Source organism: Leptinotarsa decemlineata, unplaced genomic scaffold (assembly GCF_025532065.1).
Source record: "Leptinotarsa decemlineata unplaced genomic scaffold, Ldec_3_MD MMD2_tig00026317_RagTag_RagTag, whole genome shotgun sequence".
Classification (NCBI taxonomy): Eukaryota; Metazoa; Arthropoda; class Insecta; order Coleoptera; family Chrysomelidae; genus Leptinotarsa; species Leptinotarsa decemlineata.
Window position 1 is genome coordinate 3116509 of NW_027412686.1, and position 19845 is coordinate 3136353.

A 19845-nucleotide genomic window follows, 5' to 3' on the forward strand; every position below is an offset into this window, starting at 1 on the left:
TTATTGAAGTATTTTTCACGAAAAAAATATTACGTTTATCAGTTACTTGTCGTATTCAATAATTTTACCTATAAAAAAGAACAAAGAAATCATACACTAACTTATATTAACGTTTAGGAGCTAAACTTTGCTTCCGTCTTCAGAATTAGAAAAAATCTAATGAATCTTGAAGTTTTTTGCTTCGTTTTATTTTCAAAACGTCCTTCTTAAAGAGGTTTTGAAATATGCTTATGTTGTTGGTTGACTTCTGAAACATTTGATGTAGTACAAAATGAATTTGATAGCTGATGGCTTCAGCAAGATAAGTTCTTAAACATGGTAAATATAAGTTGATGATTCTTGCCTTATGTGAATATTGTATAACACTAATTCTTTATATAAGAGTGGTTACCCCGATGAGTAATTATTAAAAAAAAGAAATGAATTTTTAGATCTAGAATAAAATACACCGTACTTTGTTTCCTATTAATTCAACTGCCATTCCTCTGAGTTGAGTTTGACAAAAACTGTCTGATACTTGATGAAATTCGTGACAAAGTGATCAAGGTTGTCAGATTTTCACAGTTCAAAACCGCAACACGTACATTGAACACGCCTGAAGAAAGCTCTGCTTTGGTGAAACTAAAATCTCACAATAACTGATACAATAACTCATTATTCAAGTAATTGTATTACTTTCACGGGAAGTGTTCAGGTGACTTGGCACATTTGATTCCAGCAAGAGAGGTACATATCAGAATTACGCGACAGGGTCAAATCGCATGATCTCGGTGGACAGTTCACATCACTTCCCCATGAAATGACCGTGCCCTCAAATTGCTCGTGTAGAATATCAACTGTGTCATGAGCTGTGTGGCACATGGTGTTGCCGTTGTCATTTTGAAATCATCCGAATCGGGCCAAAAAAAGTTGGTAATCATTGACCTTTGGTACTCGCCGTTGACAGTGATGGTCTGGTGAACGTCGTTCTCAAAGAAGTATGGACCGAGCCCAAAATCCACACCAAACAGTGTCTTTTTCGGGATGCATTGGATGCTTTTGGATTGGTGACGTCCTAAGTTCCATAATTTTGTTTGTTCACGTTCAACTGGGGTCAGTTGCCAACTGCTTCAGAGCCCATTCAGCGAACACACGTCGTTGTGTATGTTCGTTTACCTTCAGTTCCTGTGTTAGTTGAATTTTGTAGGGATGCGGGCCCAAATTTGCAGACCGAATTGTGGTCTGCGAAAGGTCGAGTTCTTGTAAACGACGCGAAATCGACTGCCTCAGATTTTCCTGCGTACTGTCACAGACAGCGGCAATGTTTGCGGCAGATCTCGCGTTTCGTTTACGTATAGGTGTTGGTTGATCATTTACTAAACCAATGGACTCAAAATTATCCACCACATTGCAAATAGTCCTCTCGGTAGGACAATTATGGTGACCGTAAAATAGGCGAAGCGCGCGGTTCGTTGCCCGAACAGAACACCTATTTTTAGAAAGCAATCCTATTATTTACACTTATTGTTGAGTGCTACATCTGTTCATGGTGATTTTGCAAAACAGACAAAAGAAATTATAACTAATTTGACAGATGGAGCTTCAGCAAGATACCCGTTATCAATTGTCAAAGTTGGGAAATCCCTGTTGAAAGACCTCGTAGAAATATAGGTGTCTACTCTCGTTTACAATATATTTCTGAAACTTGAATTTCATATATTAGTGAGTTTAATATTGACTGTGGAAAACTTTGAAAAACTTTATTAAAACAAAATAAAACAAATATTTTTTAAAATATTTCGATTCACTCAATCAAAACTATATAAACAATGTTAATTGGAGAAAATTTAGAATAAGTTTCTGAGCTACAGTGTACATTATTATGCTTCCACATATCCTGTTGCAGACGATTCTTGATCTTTTGCAAAAGAAATTGTTATAGGTTTTTGAATTGAAAGGTTTATATTTTTAGGAGTGATTAATTATAGGTTTTATTCTGCTGTTAATAATATGATTAAGCTTTCACATATTTTTCTCAATTTGACGTGAATAATACTTTATTTTTGATTTTCTGTCGTTTCCTCAGATATTAATTTAAGGAAATGATTAACCACATTTAATAATTTATGAATTGTGTTATTTCGAACAACGTTATTTTTGACTTGAACCCATATTATTTCAAGGGGTTTAAGCACACACTGATAAGGTGGTAAAGTATTTCAATTCTTCACTTCAATGACATATTTTTTATAATATCCTTCATGAATGTTGGAAATGGCTAATAATTCTGCTTTTGTCATTGTTTCATTAAAGAATAATTTCGTAGGAATAAACCACGTTGCAATTTCATTTTTCTTGAATAGTTGGCAAACTTTCAACTAATCAGGAGTGGTTACTTGCATTGTCCATAGTAAATACTCAGTTTTTGTTATTTGTCTCTGATTCTTATTTTTTTCAGTATATATCATCACAGAATATGTTTTCTTGATTAGTTACGGGAGCAGACATTTTTGTCGATGTCGTGTAATATTTTTTCATTAGGCTCAGCCTGAATTTATTTGTTCACGAACTAATTTAGGTAACAGATCATAATTTAAAATCTATTTTTTCATTTATCTGATTATCTCTTCTCCATACGTTCATTTTGTTGATATTCTCAATAAAAAAAATGAAATTCATTCAATGAAACACTCGACTCCTGATTGTGTGAAATGTAATTTCGAAATGTTACTTCGGAATCGAACCGATGAAAATTCAAAAAGTTTTTTCCAAAATAAAAAACGAAACATGAATATGCAACGTGCACCTCTATCTGAACCGTACAAAAGAAATCACGCGCTGAACTGATTCAGTATATGCAAACGCTGAATCCACTACAGAGATCAAACGAAACAGTTTGATTAAAAGCTCTCCGCGAAAGTTTAAAAATTCGTATATTGTGGTTTTCACCCCAATTTGATAAACGCTGTGGCAATGTCGGAAGCTTGTTTAAATTTTAGATTGGCGCGTAATGAAGTGTTTTTGATATGAATGCATGGTCAGAATGTTTGGAATAATTGAATGATTTTTTTCATCAATATTCGTTATCATTCGAGAATCGCATAAATTTTCATAGTTTGATGATCACGAGTTACATTGACAATACAAACTCTCTCAAATCATTGATGTTGAAGACTTCATCGTGAATATAATTCAACAGTTTTTTTTCTGCACCTGAAAAGCAATGTCTTTCATTATTAACATCATTTTCATGAAGTTGTTCTGAATCTGTATCTGTAGAGTGGGGAGGTTGAGTGTAGGCCCACAGCATTTAGACCACATGTGACCCATTGTACATCCTCCCGAGGAGTTGTCCTGCTAGGTCATCGTCCATCCTGTCCTTTCCAGGACGGTGGACAGGTCACTAGGCGACATCTTTATATTGGCAGGTATAGGGCCAATACTCGCCGAACACACACTTTTTTATTGACACGATAACTCCGGACACTCACATAATACACGCCTCACAGTTTCATCTTCATAGTCACACATCCTGCATAGAGGTGTGTCTACTAGCCCCATAATTTGGAGGTGTTTCCTCAGTCGACAGTGGCCAGTCAGAAATCCTACTGTTAAGCGTAGGTTTATCCTGGTCATCGCCAGATATTTCTTCAGCGCCAGTTTGCCAGAATCGCCCAGGATGATCCTGGCAAGACTACATTCTTTGATTCCATCCTATCTATTCAGGAATAGAGCATGGGTGTGACGTTTGGCTATTTCCGTAATTGTCGAAGTCAATTACGGAAATCACTGGGTCCTGAAATTCTTAGACCAGCCGCTTCCTTGGCTGAAGTTGCTTTTTACGTGAATGAATGGTGAATGACCATTAAATATTGAATAATGCGTGTCTCCATAAAAGGATGCAGAAGCATGACAGTTCTCTGAATTCTTACTCCAAATCAGCCATTTTTAGCTGAATGTGAACTATTCTCAGACAAAATTTGAAATTTTGAATTGAATCCAGAAATTTCAACTTCAACGCCATCTATGGGATCGAACCATTAGGCTTGTCCTTTGAGTCCAGCAATGTATTTGTGGTTCAGCTTAGCACCACTGAAGAGACCTATGGCGAGTCGAAACAACGCTGTCTGGTATTGAATTATGAATGAAATTTCTTCATATAATTGTTTGAAAAGTATTCACTTACATTTGCATACATGGTTCTAGATAGTAAATTTAGATAAAAATCTTATTGGTTGCTTTCCGATTATCCATTCATAATCTTTTGAATTACATCGAGTAGATTTAAATTGAATAGAGAATTTGTTGAAACAAAATCCAGCTTTATCTTTCCTCTCTATAATGGACTCAGTTTCAACGAATAGTTTGATAGATACGGAATTTCATTTACTTGTAACTAAAGAGCTCATCAAAAAGTAATGCAGAATAGACTTGTAACTACTTAAATCTATTGAATATCTGATTTGAATCTATTTTTCCGTTAACTAGCTGTCGCACCCCTACGAACGACAACCCTCAGAAGTCGAAAGTGCGAGCTAAGGATTAACGAGGTCTTACCTTTCAACATGTGATTCCTAACACAGGTTGGATGATAGCAAGTGAAAATAGATCGTTCAGCCTGGGGCTTGAACCACCAATCAACACGGCGGTCAATTCGAGTGAGTGAACAAAGCACCCACTTCGAACCGACCGGCTACCGACCGAGCGAAACCTCATACTAGTTTTATTGAAATATATCAATTGCCTGTCTTTCGGAAAGCCTACAAACTATTACCATTGGATCAATTTGTTTATTTCCAATAAAAATCAATACAATGGGCTTTTATCGGGTTGTGTCCTTTTGTTTCGTGAATTCATGTTTTTCATTCTGACAACCTCTCGCAAAACGACTTCATTCTTCTATTCATAATTTTTATTTGTATAAATTTGCATTTTGTTGGTATTTCACGAATTGAACCCAAGAAAAATACTTTTCTGAGAATTATACTCTAATTTTTGGACGATTTTTTGAACTTTCTCTCATATCTATTCAACTCTCAAGTCTTAAGTCCTCAACTGATTTATATACTTTTTTTCTATCTAAAATATTCGGTAATTCTTGGTAATCATAAATTTCATATTAGTCATCACTTTCCTGTCCTTGTTTTAAAAATATCTCGAATTCATTAATTTATACTTTGCTTGCTCTAGGACCGTTTTGTAGAAGTTATTCAAAAATTTAAAACAGTATATAGTAAAGAAGAGGAAAGAATAGTCATAGATATGAGATGAAAAAGGATTTTCCATTCGTATTATTGAAAACTACAACTCGAAATTTGAAGATTACAATCTATGTACAATGAATTAATCCATCAAAATGTTTAAGTTGTGGCATTCAATTAAACATTGTCCTGATTAATTTTTTTTAATTGATTGCTTATCATCAAACGTCGATCATCACTTATCTCAAAATGCGAAATTCTGGTATGCGCAATTAATTAAGGTCTGGAAATGAAGCTCGCAATGGAATAAACAACTCTACCTGGTATTTTATTTTCAGAATCGTGTCAAATCCAGTGTGGATTTACCGAACATGAATCTTATTAGCTTTACTAATTAATTCGTAGCGTTGCATGCAATCATGATACCGTGCTGCATGCTATTGCGAGATAAAGGAATATACAAACTCATCCACGTACCCGGTGAGTCTGCCGGAAGCTACCTAACAATTTCTGATTGATTCGGCCTTCACTTGATGAAGATCCATTGTAATTTTACAAACTAAACCTAACACAGAACCTACCACACTTTAAACACGTATCTACGTGTTAAAAATAACAGTTTGGTTTTGGGATAGTACTCTAGTAATTTTTATTATTCATTTCAAACATTCCAAAATATTCAATTCAAACAGTGCATCACAAGTTGTCTATCTGACCAGTCCAACTCAAAGTGTCATCAATGTTTATGCCTAGAAGTTCACTCAAGTGTTACAAATGATTTTTTGATTGTCCATTATTATGTTTTGTGGTGGGTCTCTATATACTGTTATTGATTTCGAAAAATCATACATTTTTTGCATCGTTCAGAACTAAGTAACTTATTCTCTGGAAAATAATATCGCTCTATTTTTTTGCTACCCTTTTTTAAAATATTCGCTAAATTTGCACCTGATAATAGAAGTTGGTATCATCAGCATAATTGATCATGTGAGCAGTGTTTATGGCTACTATAATCTCATTGATATCGTTAATAAATGTGACGAATAATATTACACTGAGAAAGCTACCTTGTGGGACTCCCATAGATACACTCAAAGCAACCAATCTTGCTGCATTATGTTTTTGATTGGGTTCTACTATTTGTTTTCTGCTTCTTAGATATCAATTGAGCAAGTCGTGATATTTTTCACGAATTTCATATTTATAAAAATTTGATAATGAAATTTCGTGGATTTTTTGCCAATATTTTCGAATACAATCCTATATTTGCTCAGTGAAACTGCATACTTTTTATAGATTGGTATATTCTATTCACACTCCAGTTGAACATGACATCAATAATAATAATAATACTTTATTCGATGATGGTGTGTAGGCTTTCACTAACGGTGTCTAACGAATTGTTTTCGGGTTCATTAGCTTGAATTTTGTGAATATTTGTTCACTTTGGATATTGACTGAAAGCCGATTGTGAAATCTTATCCCTATGAAATATGAAGACCTTTCAAAAAAAAGCTAGAATGTTTTGGAATTCTTAGGGAATCACTTGTACTCGTACTCTAGGTATGTGTATTCGCATTTCGAACAATAGTACAGGTTTTGAAATCATTTCTATATACCTATTTCATTCTGTTAGTGATTATGTTTTATGAAATTATTATTTTTGTAATATATTATTTTCGAAAATACTACAACCACATTCTGAATAACATTCGAAAAAACCATATTCAACATGGTCACTTTGTCTCAGATATTTCTGTAGGGCTTGGCATTTTTCATTTCTCTATGAGCTCTATGAACAGAAAATTATAATAATTTCCGCATATGTCACTAATATTAGCGATATCATTTTAGATATCATGAGATTATATTATTTGGAACAGAGTAAGTTAAGTTTGCGACAAGAAAGTTAATACGTCGTCAGAGTGAATTTTTGTATAGTCAATAATTTTTCCAAAAACATTAATGAATGAGAAACGCGCTTGAGTTTTGCTAATAATACGCTATATATTTGTCAATGAAATTCCATTCGCAGTAAAAATATCAATCTTTGAAGCACAAACAATGTCTTCAACAGTTTTATAGGTGAAAAAGTTATATTACATAAAAATGGCTTCAATATTTCTATTTGTTAGTTTTTCATTGATGAAATATCTATTATAGTTTCCTAGTGTCCGGTACAAAACTACTTCTTGCTCCTTTGATAAAAAATTTTCAACACTTTTTCATTTTATCGTTATCGTTTTAGGCTGCATTATATTTCATAACGCTTACTCAGATCTACCAGAAAACTCCTATAAAATTGTATTTAATAAGACTTTTTATCCAGGAGAAAACACAAACATTACAGAAAGAATCTATAAGGCGCTCTAAGAGCGGTGCCTGTGCGAAAGTAGCGATTCACATTGGATTTGAATCGCTGAAGATTAAATCCATTTGAAAAAACGTTCTCAGAAAGTTTATTCCACAAAAACGCAGTTCTTCAAATGAAAGAGTTCTTGAACAGTGAAGTTCGAAGTCTAATGAGTTGAACCTCAAAAAGATGAGAGGCCACAGTCCGTTGCGTATTTCTGATATGTATACCTCTCTTGGTGGAATCAAATGTGTTACTGGACCACTTCCCGCGAAAGTATCTATAGAAGAGAGGCAAATCCCGAACCTTTTTCCGACGTTCCAGACTATCAAGGTCACAAGTGATGTTCGCGTCCCCAAACAGGCAGATGACTCTTTTCTGGCTAGAATCCAGCAGCTTCAGGGTATGCTTAGGGGCGGAGCTCCATACATTAGAAGAATACTCCAAAGAAAGTCTGATATGAGTTTTATGAAGCATCAAAAATTGCTGAGTATCGCTCAAATATGTTGCAAAAGTGCTATAAGAGAAATTTTTAAAAAACCACTTTTTATTCATTTCAGTTTATGTATTTTAAAGCTTGCAATATCAACAAAACATATTGATAGGTTGTAAAAACTCATATCTTTCAAGAATAAGATAAGATAAGATAATATAAGATAAGATGAGATAATATAAGATAAGATAAGATAAGACAAGATAAGATAATTTTTGCACGTATTCTGACAATTCTGACCGCGTGATGTTGTTGAGTACCGAAGTCCTATGTGTCTCCTGTAATTTTTTTTGCAGGACTATGAATTTTATTTGATTTTTGTATGCAGGTTTCACTTGTATTGATGAAATTATTGTTTCACGAAAGCAAAGTGTTTTCGAAAATTGTAAAGTCCACTTGGTCTATCGACAATATCGTTTGTTATTTGTCACACCATCAGTATGAACACATTCTCAAAATTCACTCTCCCGATTTGTTTTTACGTTCACTCAGTACTTTGCGGAAGAGGAATATTTGCAGTTAGGATTTACTACCGTAATGCAAGGTTGCAGTGTAATCCTCTCTGTTCTGAAATACATTTCACCATCTACTTCGTGAATTAAGTATTTCTGTAGTAGGGTAAACAGTGTACAAATTATTTAAACTGTGATTGTTTGGAATATTCATTAGAATAGTATATTTGCACCTTTTGTTGAGTATAAAATGTTCTATTGATGTTCAAAAAATGAACTGAAAATTGGATTATCAATATCTATCACTGAAATGAAGATCAGTGTTTTATTTTCAGTGTTTTTAACAAATTTTGAGTCGGGGAACAAAATAAATTTTAATTTTTTGAAATGGTGTTCTGTTATTACTATAATTTGTGCGGCATTCTAAATTTTTTCATCATCACATTTCACTAACAACTCTAATCAGATTTTGACCAATATTTTTCATGACTATGACAAAATATTTGAGAAACTTGTTCCGGACGAAAATTTACCTAGAAAGTGATTATACAGGGTGTCCCTGGACTTCCTCTTTTCCTCTCGGGAATGTATAGATGGGGTCAAAATATCACCAGTACTTCATATAACTTTTTTTCCTAAAAGTCTTCTTAACCAAGTTACGGGCCCTCGAAGTTACAAAATGAAAAATGTTTTTCTTTGATAACTTTTCAAGTGAATATTCAAAATCATTCAAATTTTGGTAATTGACTAAACAAATGAATTCCGTCGATGAGCTTTCATGCAGGAGTCAGTTGTTTTGCTACAAAGTCAGGAACGGACTATCCCCGATGGTCCACACCCCAAAACTTTGAAATGTCAGATATTTTTCAATATTTTTCAACAAAATAAGGTTACTTGGACAATTTTATGAATAAAAGTACTCGTGTGGAAAGTCGATCGGAGCAACGAGTCTTGATAAAAATGTAGTTCTACTCGACGACATCAAACCCGCTCGTCCACCATTATTTGAAATGAATAATTATCAAAGCAGAAATAATAATGATAACGTTAATTCAACAACATTTATAACAGGAATAATACAAAGTATGCTAAAATGAAGTCGTAAACAAAAAGTACAGTACCTATATGGAAGTTTAAGTCACAATTGTGATAGCAGATATTTTTTCAAAAGAAATATAAGTTCTGTAGATTCGTGGTGTTTTTAAACTAACAAGCTACTCTACTATGAAATATCGAATTCATTCCATATTTTGTATGTACATAATACGTGTGGAATAATCACGTTTCGTGTTGATCAGTTATCTGAATCTCATGAAACTCAACATTCGAATGTTTCAAATTCTTCTTCACAGCTAAAGTGTTGAGGAGTTTCACTGATAATTATAATTTTATGGGAGAAATTCTTTAACACGAATCTAAATTTAGCTGAAAAAACGCACATCGGAAAAAATATTTACTATACTAATAAAAAGCAAACGAATGAACTACAAAAACGGCTGCACATGATCAGGTGAAAAATATCCAGGGAATAATATTTCTTTCACAGATGTTGACAAAAAAATCTTTTAGAAAGTTTTGATAAAAAATGAGAAACTGGAATGCGATTTTGTTTTGTTGAGTGGTGCGTTGTCATATGACTATTATTGTATTGTCAATATTCTATATGATATTTTGAATTTTTTTGATATGACCGAACAGTTTACATTCAATGAATATGCAGATATGCATGTATTTTATGGACAAGCATTTTGTAATGCTGCAGAAGCTCGTCGTCTGTATTCCGAGCATTTTCCCAATCGAAAGGTACCGTCAAGAGAAACATTCGAGCGTGTCGATCGCAGCTTGAGGGAGACAGGTATGTAATAATTGATAATTAATTTGAGCACGTTGTTTTATTTCGATATTATTGTAGGTACAGTTTTGCCAAAATGAGGTGGTGAGGGCGCTCCTAGGACTGTACGTACCGTTGTATCATAGGAAACCATCTTATAGGACCATTCGTTCTACAGGACCGATTGAATGGAGAACGTTATTTGGAGTTCATTCAGAACGATTTGAATGGACTTTTGAAACATGTTCCATTGCAAATCCGAAGAGATATGTGGTTTATGCATGATGGCGCTCCTCCTCATTTTAGTTTGATTGTGCGTGACCATCTGAACCATATTTTCCATAATAGATGGATTGGTAGAGGTGGGCCATATTCATGGCCATCGTGGTCTCCGGATTTAAATCCATTGGATTTCTTTCTGTGGAGGCATCTAAAAAGCCTTGTTTACGCTACACCTATTCACACAAGAGATGCATTGTTGAATAGAATAACATTACATTGTGAAGCCATACGAAACGACCCTGGAATGCTATTTCAAGTACAGAGAGGGTGTCTTCGCAGACTAAGAAAATGTATAGAGAGAGAAGGTGGTCATATCGAGCAGTTTCTGTAGCGGATTTTTCATTTCTGTTTGCTCTTGAGGCTCTTGAGTTTTGTTAGTTAAACGTGTTTGCATTATAAAAATTCGTTATGAACATTTTACCTATCATTTCCATTTTCCTCAAAAACTAATATTTTCGAATAATGGTAGACATCTTAGGATAAATGTTGTTGAATTAACGTTATCATTATTATTTCTGCTTTGATAATTATTCATTTCAAATAATGGTGGACGAGCGGGTTTGATGTCGTCGAGTAGAACTACATTTTTATCAAGACTCGTTGCTCCGATCGACTTTCCACACGAGTACTTTTATTCATAAAATTTTCCAAGTAACCTTATTTTGTTGAAAAATATTGAAAAATATCTGTCATTTCAAAGTTTTGGGGTGTGGACCATCGGGGGTGGTCCGTTCCTGGCTTTGTAGCAAAACAACTGACTCCTGCATGAAAGCTCATCGACGGAATTCATTTGTTTAGTCAATTACCAAAATTTGGATGATTTTGAATATTCACTTGAAAAGTTATCAAAGAAAAACATTTTTCATTTTGTAACTTCGAGGGCCCGTAACTTGGTTACGAAGACGTTTAGGAAAAAAAGTTATATGAAGTACTGGTGATATTTTGACCCCATCTATACATTCCCAAGAGGAAAAGAGGAAGTCCAGGGACACCCTGTATATCATATTACATATGGATACCGTCTCTACTCAATACTGAAATTGAAATTTTTTCTCGATTTTTTCCTTTGTTCAGTAAAATATATTTTGAAATCAAATTCATAACTTGCCGGAAATCACCATTGTATTCATAAACGCCCCCACATTTTATTCATATGGTCAAAGAATTATCATGATGGATATTTTTCTAAATCGTGATATCCTCTACCAGCATGAGTTGCGTCTGAAATTTTCCCATGAATTTGCCTAATAAACCACCATCTAAATTGCCGGTGTTCAGCGCAATTCCTGCAAAAATATTATTACATGCCAGGGAACGAGAACACCTAAAGCACTCATGTTATTATCGCTATCGTCACCATAATAACGATCATGAATCAAAATATGTTGGTTAACAACTTCCTAGTAAATATATCATTTCTCATTGTCCCTGAAGATTTGTGATATCTGACTTTTAGCATGGTGTCAACTGGAATAGATTTACATGTATTAAAATCTCCGGATGTTGTTATTATGACTGCAGAGTATTCAGTGATGGTGAAATTCATTACAGAAAAGTTGCGGTATAAGACTGACTGCGATGACAATTTGCGATAAAAAGTGTTTTGGCAATGAGAAATAATTTCATTTCACGAAAGTATTCCAATTATCATATTATACTACCTAATTTGCAGTGTCAAGAACTTCTACAAGAAATATATTTTTTTGAGAAATACAACTGTCAGGTGAAACAATGTTAGAACTCAATAAAGATTCGAGTTTCAAATAATTTGAATTCAAGAGCTGATGTTAACACAAACAATTTTTAGATCGCCTTAAGGAATCTCCTGTAGTGCTTGTGTTTTGTCCATGAAAAAAATCTCATTCATACGTTTGAATTACTTACAAATTTGAAATGCCTTTGCGCAAATTCAATTCAACTCTCGTGAAATGCGTGAAATGGATCTATTGAAAACACTTTTCCAAGACCAGTACAAAAATTACGGTCTTTCGACGCGCGATTCGCCTCTCCTGTGGACGTTAACTTAATTGGCGAAACGCGCGTCGAGAAACCGTAATTTTTCTTCTGGTGTTGGGAGAGTTGGGAGGGTTTTCTCAATAGACGAATAATCTCAGTCGTTTCATTTCTTGAAAAAAAAATTGACAGCAGTTCAATATATATTCTTTTCAAGAATCTGCAAACGAATGATAAATATAATAGTTCGAAGAATAAAAAGTATTTAAGACTCACCTAAATTCACTTCAATAAATGTTCAATGATGAAGTCTCTCCAAAAATGAGTTTCTTATATTGCAATGTTTCTGGGGTAATTTCGTTGTAAGTAGCTCTTTTTCTATCAACGGAACTGAAATAACCTGCGGTACGCTTCAGATAAAACATTTTCCCTAAAAAAGTTCTAGGGGTGTCATATCAGGTGACATACTCGGTTCTTCTGAAGGATTACGTCTGCATATTTACCGATTTTGATAATTGATGAACCCAAATGAGTTCTCAACTGATGTAACATATCAAGGAGATGAGGTATCTCTTCGACAGGCTGATTCGAAAGTGATTGGACGATAATTATCAAAATTGATGGATAGGCAACTGTGTTCCCTTGGAATGACCCGCTATATTACTTGATATGATTCCTTCAGATTTTTTGTTAGGATTTGTGAAATATAAAGGGTATGTATACAACCTAAGAATTTTTCACAGTTCTTATCAGAATTAGAAATGCTCCTAATAAAAATACCCCAGAAAAATTCCATAATGTGACAATTGAATTTGAATGCAGACTTCATTATTGTCAGAAAGTGAATGAATATTGGAACGAACTGGGTAGAGTATTGATTTTGTTTTTCTAATTCATGATATATTTAATTTATTTGTAGATGCTTGAAACGAAAATAAAACTGGAGAGAGTATCTATGTCCGCGCGGTATAAACAGATTCATATGTCGAAATTTTATTTTCAACGCGCTTTTATTAGCTTCACTTGTATGTTTGTTTGTAACGGACTCCTTTGGAATCGATTTTGACTAAATTTAAATGGGCAAATTTATTTTAAACTTTGTACATTCATCAAGAATCGGTGACAATATACTAATTTCATGAGTTTATCTCATTATTCTGATCGGGGCCATGTGAGCATGTGAGACAACTACACTGTCTGTTCTATGGATATTAAAACAAATGGACTCGAAATGTCAATCCAAACTGAAAAGTGAAATATAAACGATAGTTCGAAAAAATTAATAAACACGCTATATTAGCAACATGAACTAAAAAATTAAAAATAATCCTAAACTAATTTAAGATTGTGTTCAACATCAATGATGAGTCCTATGGCTTGATGTAACTATGACTTTCTATTTACAGAAAAATTAATTTCTTGTAAAACAGCGTGGGGTGCTAAACATTCAGCCATAATTCACAGCATCCTAAGCTTGTAAATAGAAATGAATTGTTTGTAAATAGATTCATTCTGATTTCAGACTTATCAAAGGTAATTTTTTCATCAAGCCAAAGGACTCGTTATTGATGTTGAACACAATTTTAAAAAAGTTCCGAATTATTTTTAAGTACTCGGTTTGTGTTGCGACTGAAGCCTGTTTTTTTTAGTTTGTCAAACTGTTATTCATTTACTGCCATTATAAAGCTCCGGAATTAAAACTTCATAACCGTCTGAATTGTACAAACTACAGCATGATTTTTCACTACTCTATGGTTTTGGACGAATTTTGGACTGAAATTATAACTATTAATGTTCCAATAAAACTTCTGAAAATGAATCATTCGTTTCATATTCAGTGATCCAAAATAATCTTCAACAATTTTAGAACAAGTTCCTGATTTTCATACGGAACTCCACACTTCTACTTACTGAAATAACAAATCTAAAGCTCTCAAGTGAAATAGACACGCCGTTTGCTCTAAATGTTTGCTCCTCCATTACTTGCTCGAATGCCCCGCTGGTGCATAGATTTACTAGTAGCGAAGGTTAATGGTTAATTTTGTTTCAGAATATCCTGGATAAGTTCAACCCGGGGGCCAGGCAAATGATCAACGCTGGCAAAGCCTACCTCAAAGCCTTGCACGGTGAGTTCTTCGTTTCATTCGATCTAAGCAGTCAATTAGTTTGTTTAACTAATCAGTTCACATTTTCTAAAGCGTACAGAGATCCCGGAATTCCTCTGTAGATTTATTTGAGAGTAGAACTCTGTTCTATGGATTGATTAGAAGCAGTGAGGTTTTATTCGTTCTATTCTTCTTGGTTTTCAGTTACGAGTGAACTTGAAAGGTTTCTGATATTAATTGGTGTTTGAGAAAAATAAACTGGTTATCATTTCCTCCCGGAAATATTGTTATCTTCCATGAAATTCTCAAGGTTTTTTATGTTATTCAAAGAATTACCCAAAATGAAAGATACGAGCAAGAATAGACATCTTCTTGCAGTTTCTTGAAAACTAAAAACTGCCGGAACTTTTATCAAATTTTTTTATCTTCATATCAGCTTTGAATAGGGAGAGGTGAATTTACAGTTCAGAGTCGAAATCAGCTCATATTTCTGAAACAATAATTCGAATTATTCATTATTAATTGTTCAAATGATTCGAGTCCCAAAATGGGAGCTGGTCATAAAGTTTGTGTACCTGAATAAAATCTCATAGAAAATATAATATATTCACGTAAATGATGGAATGGTGGTATATAAAAACAGAGAGAATTGCTACATTTTCATGTAATTGAAATTTTCTCTTCTATGCTCTTCTATTCATAACGTTGTATAATTTTCCTCATGATTGTTATTTCTTTTGATTTTTGTGAGTTTCAAAAAGCTTGCATCATATGGAAACCTTTTTTAGTATCCATTTGTCAGAAAATGTTATTTATGATTAAAATTGGTGCATTGCAGGAAACTCGGATTAGAGTCGAACGGTATATAGGGGAGAACAAAAAAATAGAAATTTCAATAACGAGCAAACTACTATTTCCCACATTAACAAAACAGAAAAAATCCATTTTGTTATGGTTTAGTCAATTATTTCTTGTCATTAAATCATACTGATAGTTATTATGGACATGCATTCAAAGTGAAACAACAATTTTGCACCAAAAAGCTAGAGAAAATTAAAACCATTCTCAACAAACATCGATATACTAGTTCGAACAATGAATTGGACTAAATTTCTAATTGATATAATATTATGGTAATATCAGGGAGGTTTATGAGATACTAGTACTCTATATGAGGCTAGAACCATAAACAAAATGAATTAATAAACTTTTTTGATATTATCTCCCCTGTACACCGTTCAGAAATTTAGAATTTTGTCAACTCAAATCAAAGTTTCCCGCAATGCACCAAGTTTTATCAGGTATTGAGGTTTCTGAAAAATGGATAATAAAAAAGTTTCCCATATGATGCAAACTTATTGAAACCCACTGTATAATCGATGGTTGGAGGACAGCCTGAATAGAAAATGCAGTTTCCGTGTAACTCGGTGTTCATATATATTTTTGTCATGGACAAAACACGAGCACTAACAGCACTACAGGCGCTCTAAGAGCGGTGCCTGTGCAAAAGTAGCGATTCACATTGGATTTGAATCGCTGAAGATTAAATCCATTCACAAAAACGTTCCCAGGAAGTTTATTCCACATAAACGCAGTTCTCTAAATGAAAGAGTGTTCAAAGAGTGGAGTTCGAGGTGAATTGAGTTGAACCTCAAAACATTGACCAGAACAGTCCGTCGCGTATTTCTGATATGTGCCGCTCTCGGTGGAATCAAATGTGTCGATTCACTCGAACACTTCGCGTGAAAATATATATAGAAGAGAGACAAATCCTCAACCTTTCTTCGATGTTCCAGACTATCTAGGATGCAAGTGATTTTCGCGTCTCCAATCAGACGAATACCTCCTTTTTGGATGGAATCCAGCAGCGTCAGGGTATCCCTAAATGAGAACAATATTCCAAAGATGGTTTCATCTGAGCGTCATAAAGCATCAAAAGTTGCTGGGGTGTGTACAGTTTTCCGATTCGTAACAGTGTTCCAAGCTTTCGAAAAGCAGCCTTTGTGATTCCAGCGACATGATTGTGCCACGATATATTGGTGTCCATTTTAACCCCCAACAAACTTATCGAAGCAGAAATCGGAATTGTCTGTCCTAACATTATTATATCAGGTCCGGAGAGATTTATCTTTTTGGAGAAAACCGATGCCTGAATTTTTGTGGCATTGAATTGAAACTGGGTAATTTCACCCCAACTCTAAATTACTTCTAGATCCTCATTAAGATATGCAAACTCCTGCTGTCGGTGAAGATGTGCAAACGCAGCCGATGTTCTGGAGTCCAATTGGAATGACGAGACGAGTGTGTTATCGTCAGCAAAACATTATATTGGATACTTCGTTTTTTCTATCGAGTCGTTAATATACAACAAAAAAACGGTTGGAGACAATATGGATCCCTGAGGAACACCAGTATTGATGGTAAAAGTATTCGAGAGGAATCCATCGACGGTCACTTGCAGGAAACGTTCTTTCAGGAAGCTGAAGAGCCATACACAAAAATGATCGACAAGCCATATCATCGAAGTTTGGCCAGCAAACCCTCATGCCACACACGGTCAAAGGCCTTAGAAATATCAAGCGCAACAGCTTTTGACTCTCCGTCTTTCTCGATTGCTTTATTTTATATAAAAGTAGTTATTTCGAAGGAATTTTTTCTGTCTAATGATACAGTGTTTTTGTGAAAATAGTTGTTCCGATGGGGATTTTTATTCCAGTTTGTATCTGAAAGAAACTATGGTATATGATCTACACATCTTTGTTAGGTGTTCATTTTGAACTCAATCACTTTCTTCCTATTTAAGGAACCTTTCTAAGGAAGTTGCCACATTATTTCGGTATGAAACTCGAGGGGTAGAAAGCCATAGAGCTTTCTTCCCAAGAACTTATTTCTCCCAAAAAATATTTTCTCCTTTTAATTTGAAGGCAAATCATGTTCCTTAAACAAATCTAGATTCTTGATTCTATGAAGAGTAAACTGGAAAGTTACAGTGGAATATAAACCGTATATATGACCAATTAATTTGCGCTGATCTTTCGGCTAATCTTTCGAAAAAAAAATCTTTTTGAATGGTCCAATATGATCCTGCCGCTGGATGAAAGTGAAATATCTGCGAGATTAACATCTATGAGGTATCTTACATAAATGTCTGGAGGTTATAATTCAATATCCACCATGATATCAGCTGATAAAGTACTTGTTTTCCAGCTGCGATTCACCAGAACCTGATGTATAGGTAGTTGGGAGATTTCATTTCGAAATATTCATTTTTTACGTATGTATCTCTCCTTGATACAGTCTACAGACAACTTTTGGTTTCTGTTAGAGTATTGGTACATCGGATGTTTTTTTCCGCTTAGGGTTTTGTTTATGAGATGGATCTGTTATTAATTAATAATCATCCTCTTTGACGAAGCGAAGGTTTCATACAAGCAGTTTAGTTTCGTTGAAATTAATCAAGTCCTAGGCACTTTGCTGTATGGGTCGGATCTTTCCTTCGTTGATGAGAGGTTAACACCTCGTAACCGGTCTATAGGTGATCTACTCGAATAATTCCACCATGGTCTTGCTGCTGGATGAACGAGAAAAATCTGCGAGATGAACCTGTGAGGATATAATTGAATATCCAGCGTGGCATTAGCCAGGAAAGTAGTTTTTTTCCAGCAGGCATCAACCAGAACCTACTGTCTAGGTAGTTGGCGGAAATGAATATTTCGAGATTTTTTTTCGAAATATTTATGTTTTTATATTAAATTACCGGTTGGAAATATGTATATTCCATTTTCGAAACGTCTGTAATTTGGAAAAAGCTGAGTACATTAAGAAGATTTGACCATTTATTTAATTTTCAGACGAAATTATCAAATACTCACTAATCAGGCAACTTATATTTTACGAACAGTAGTTTCGCGTCGCAGAATGTCACGCCAATCCATCAAAAAACTCGTCGAAGTTCCGTTATGGAAAAAACGGAGGCGAAAGTTCATTTTATGTGGAAACTCCACACTCGAGGAGGAGGAGGCGAGGTTGCTTTACAACCCTGATTTCAGCAAGTGATACATTTATATTTTTGACTTCATATGACGTCATAAATTAGACTATTCAAAGATTGTGACATCTTTCAGCAAAATCAAAAAATAAATTTCTCTTTCTGAACATTGCGTCAAAATATTGTGAATTAACATCTGTTTTTTAGTGATTTTTTGTCATTATTCATATTAATATTACTCAAAGAAGTCTTCGAATCAAAAACCCTTAAAAAATCCTCGCTATATTTCAATTCGACAACAACTTCAGCAAAATCCATTGAGTTTTCAGAAAAACTTCTATATGTGTATCTTCTCTTGCAACTAGAAACTTTGCTAATTTGGCTTCTTTCAGTAATAATATATGTTTTTTGAGAAATAGTTTTTGGACTTCTACTACTCCATTTTGATACAAAAAAAGGATGAGGAAATCTTCCAAAGAAAGAAAGGATGTAATCAATTTGCAAATGAGTAACTCTATACATGGATGTGTAGATCATGCAGAGAAGTAACGTTCAGACATAAACTGAAAGAAAGTCCTCCTGAAACAGCTACTTTCATATAAACATTGAATTACACATGTTATCTCGATCATCATTGTGTATAAAATTTTCATTACTTTCAATCCAAATCTTGCCAGATCCATTAAAATTTCTCCATTCCATTCGTATACGGGTGGAAAATTGTGAGATACATATCTCCGTATTTGCGCCAATAAGTTTATACGTTTTGGTCGTAGAGAAGAGTGGAAATAGAAAAAAGTGCCAAGTTCAGCGAGATACATCGTCTGGAAAGCTTCGTTTCCTGAAAACCAATTGTGTGAAATGCGACATGATATATAAGGCAAGGTTTTGTTCTGCGAAACAAAATTAGACGTGGATTATTTGGTTTTCTCTTGTTGATTCTAGATCCAAATTTAAATTCAAACAGACAAAGCCTCTCGTCGGAATACAAAACAGTGAGTATAATCAGTTTCTAAAATTGGGAAATTCAAAAGTCAAGGAAATATACAATTGGAATGTTGATTGAAGCTGAGAGGCCAGACCATCGATTTTCACAGCTCAACGTACAACCTGTTCTAGGAATCGCACGTTGAAAGGTAAGACCTGGGTGATTCTTAGCTTGAACAAGTTTATACTTCTGAGGTGTGTTATTCGTAGAGGGGCGACAG

General features: G+C 34.4%; 1 protein-coding gene across 4 annotated transcripts in view; it reads left to right on the top strand.

Moving 5' to 3' along the window:
- Positions 1-19845, top strand: part of IRSp53 (Insulin receptor substrate 53 kDa) — a 507262-nt gene that overhangs the window by 200598 nt on the left and 286819 nt on the right. For all 4 annotated transcript variants that reach the window (XM_074181873.1, XM_074181874.1, XM_074181876.1 and 1 more), the window contains one exon: positions 14595-14670. In XM_074181873.1, the coding sequence (XP_074037974.1) occupies positions 14595-14670 (76 nt within the window). The remainder of the gene's footprint in view (positions 1-14594; positions 14671-19845) is intronic.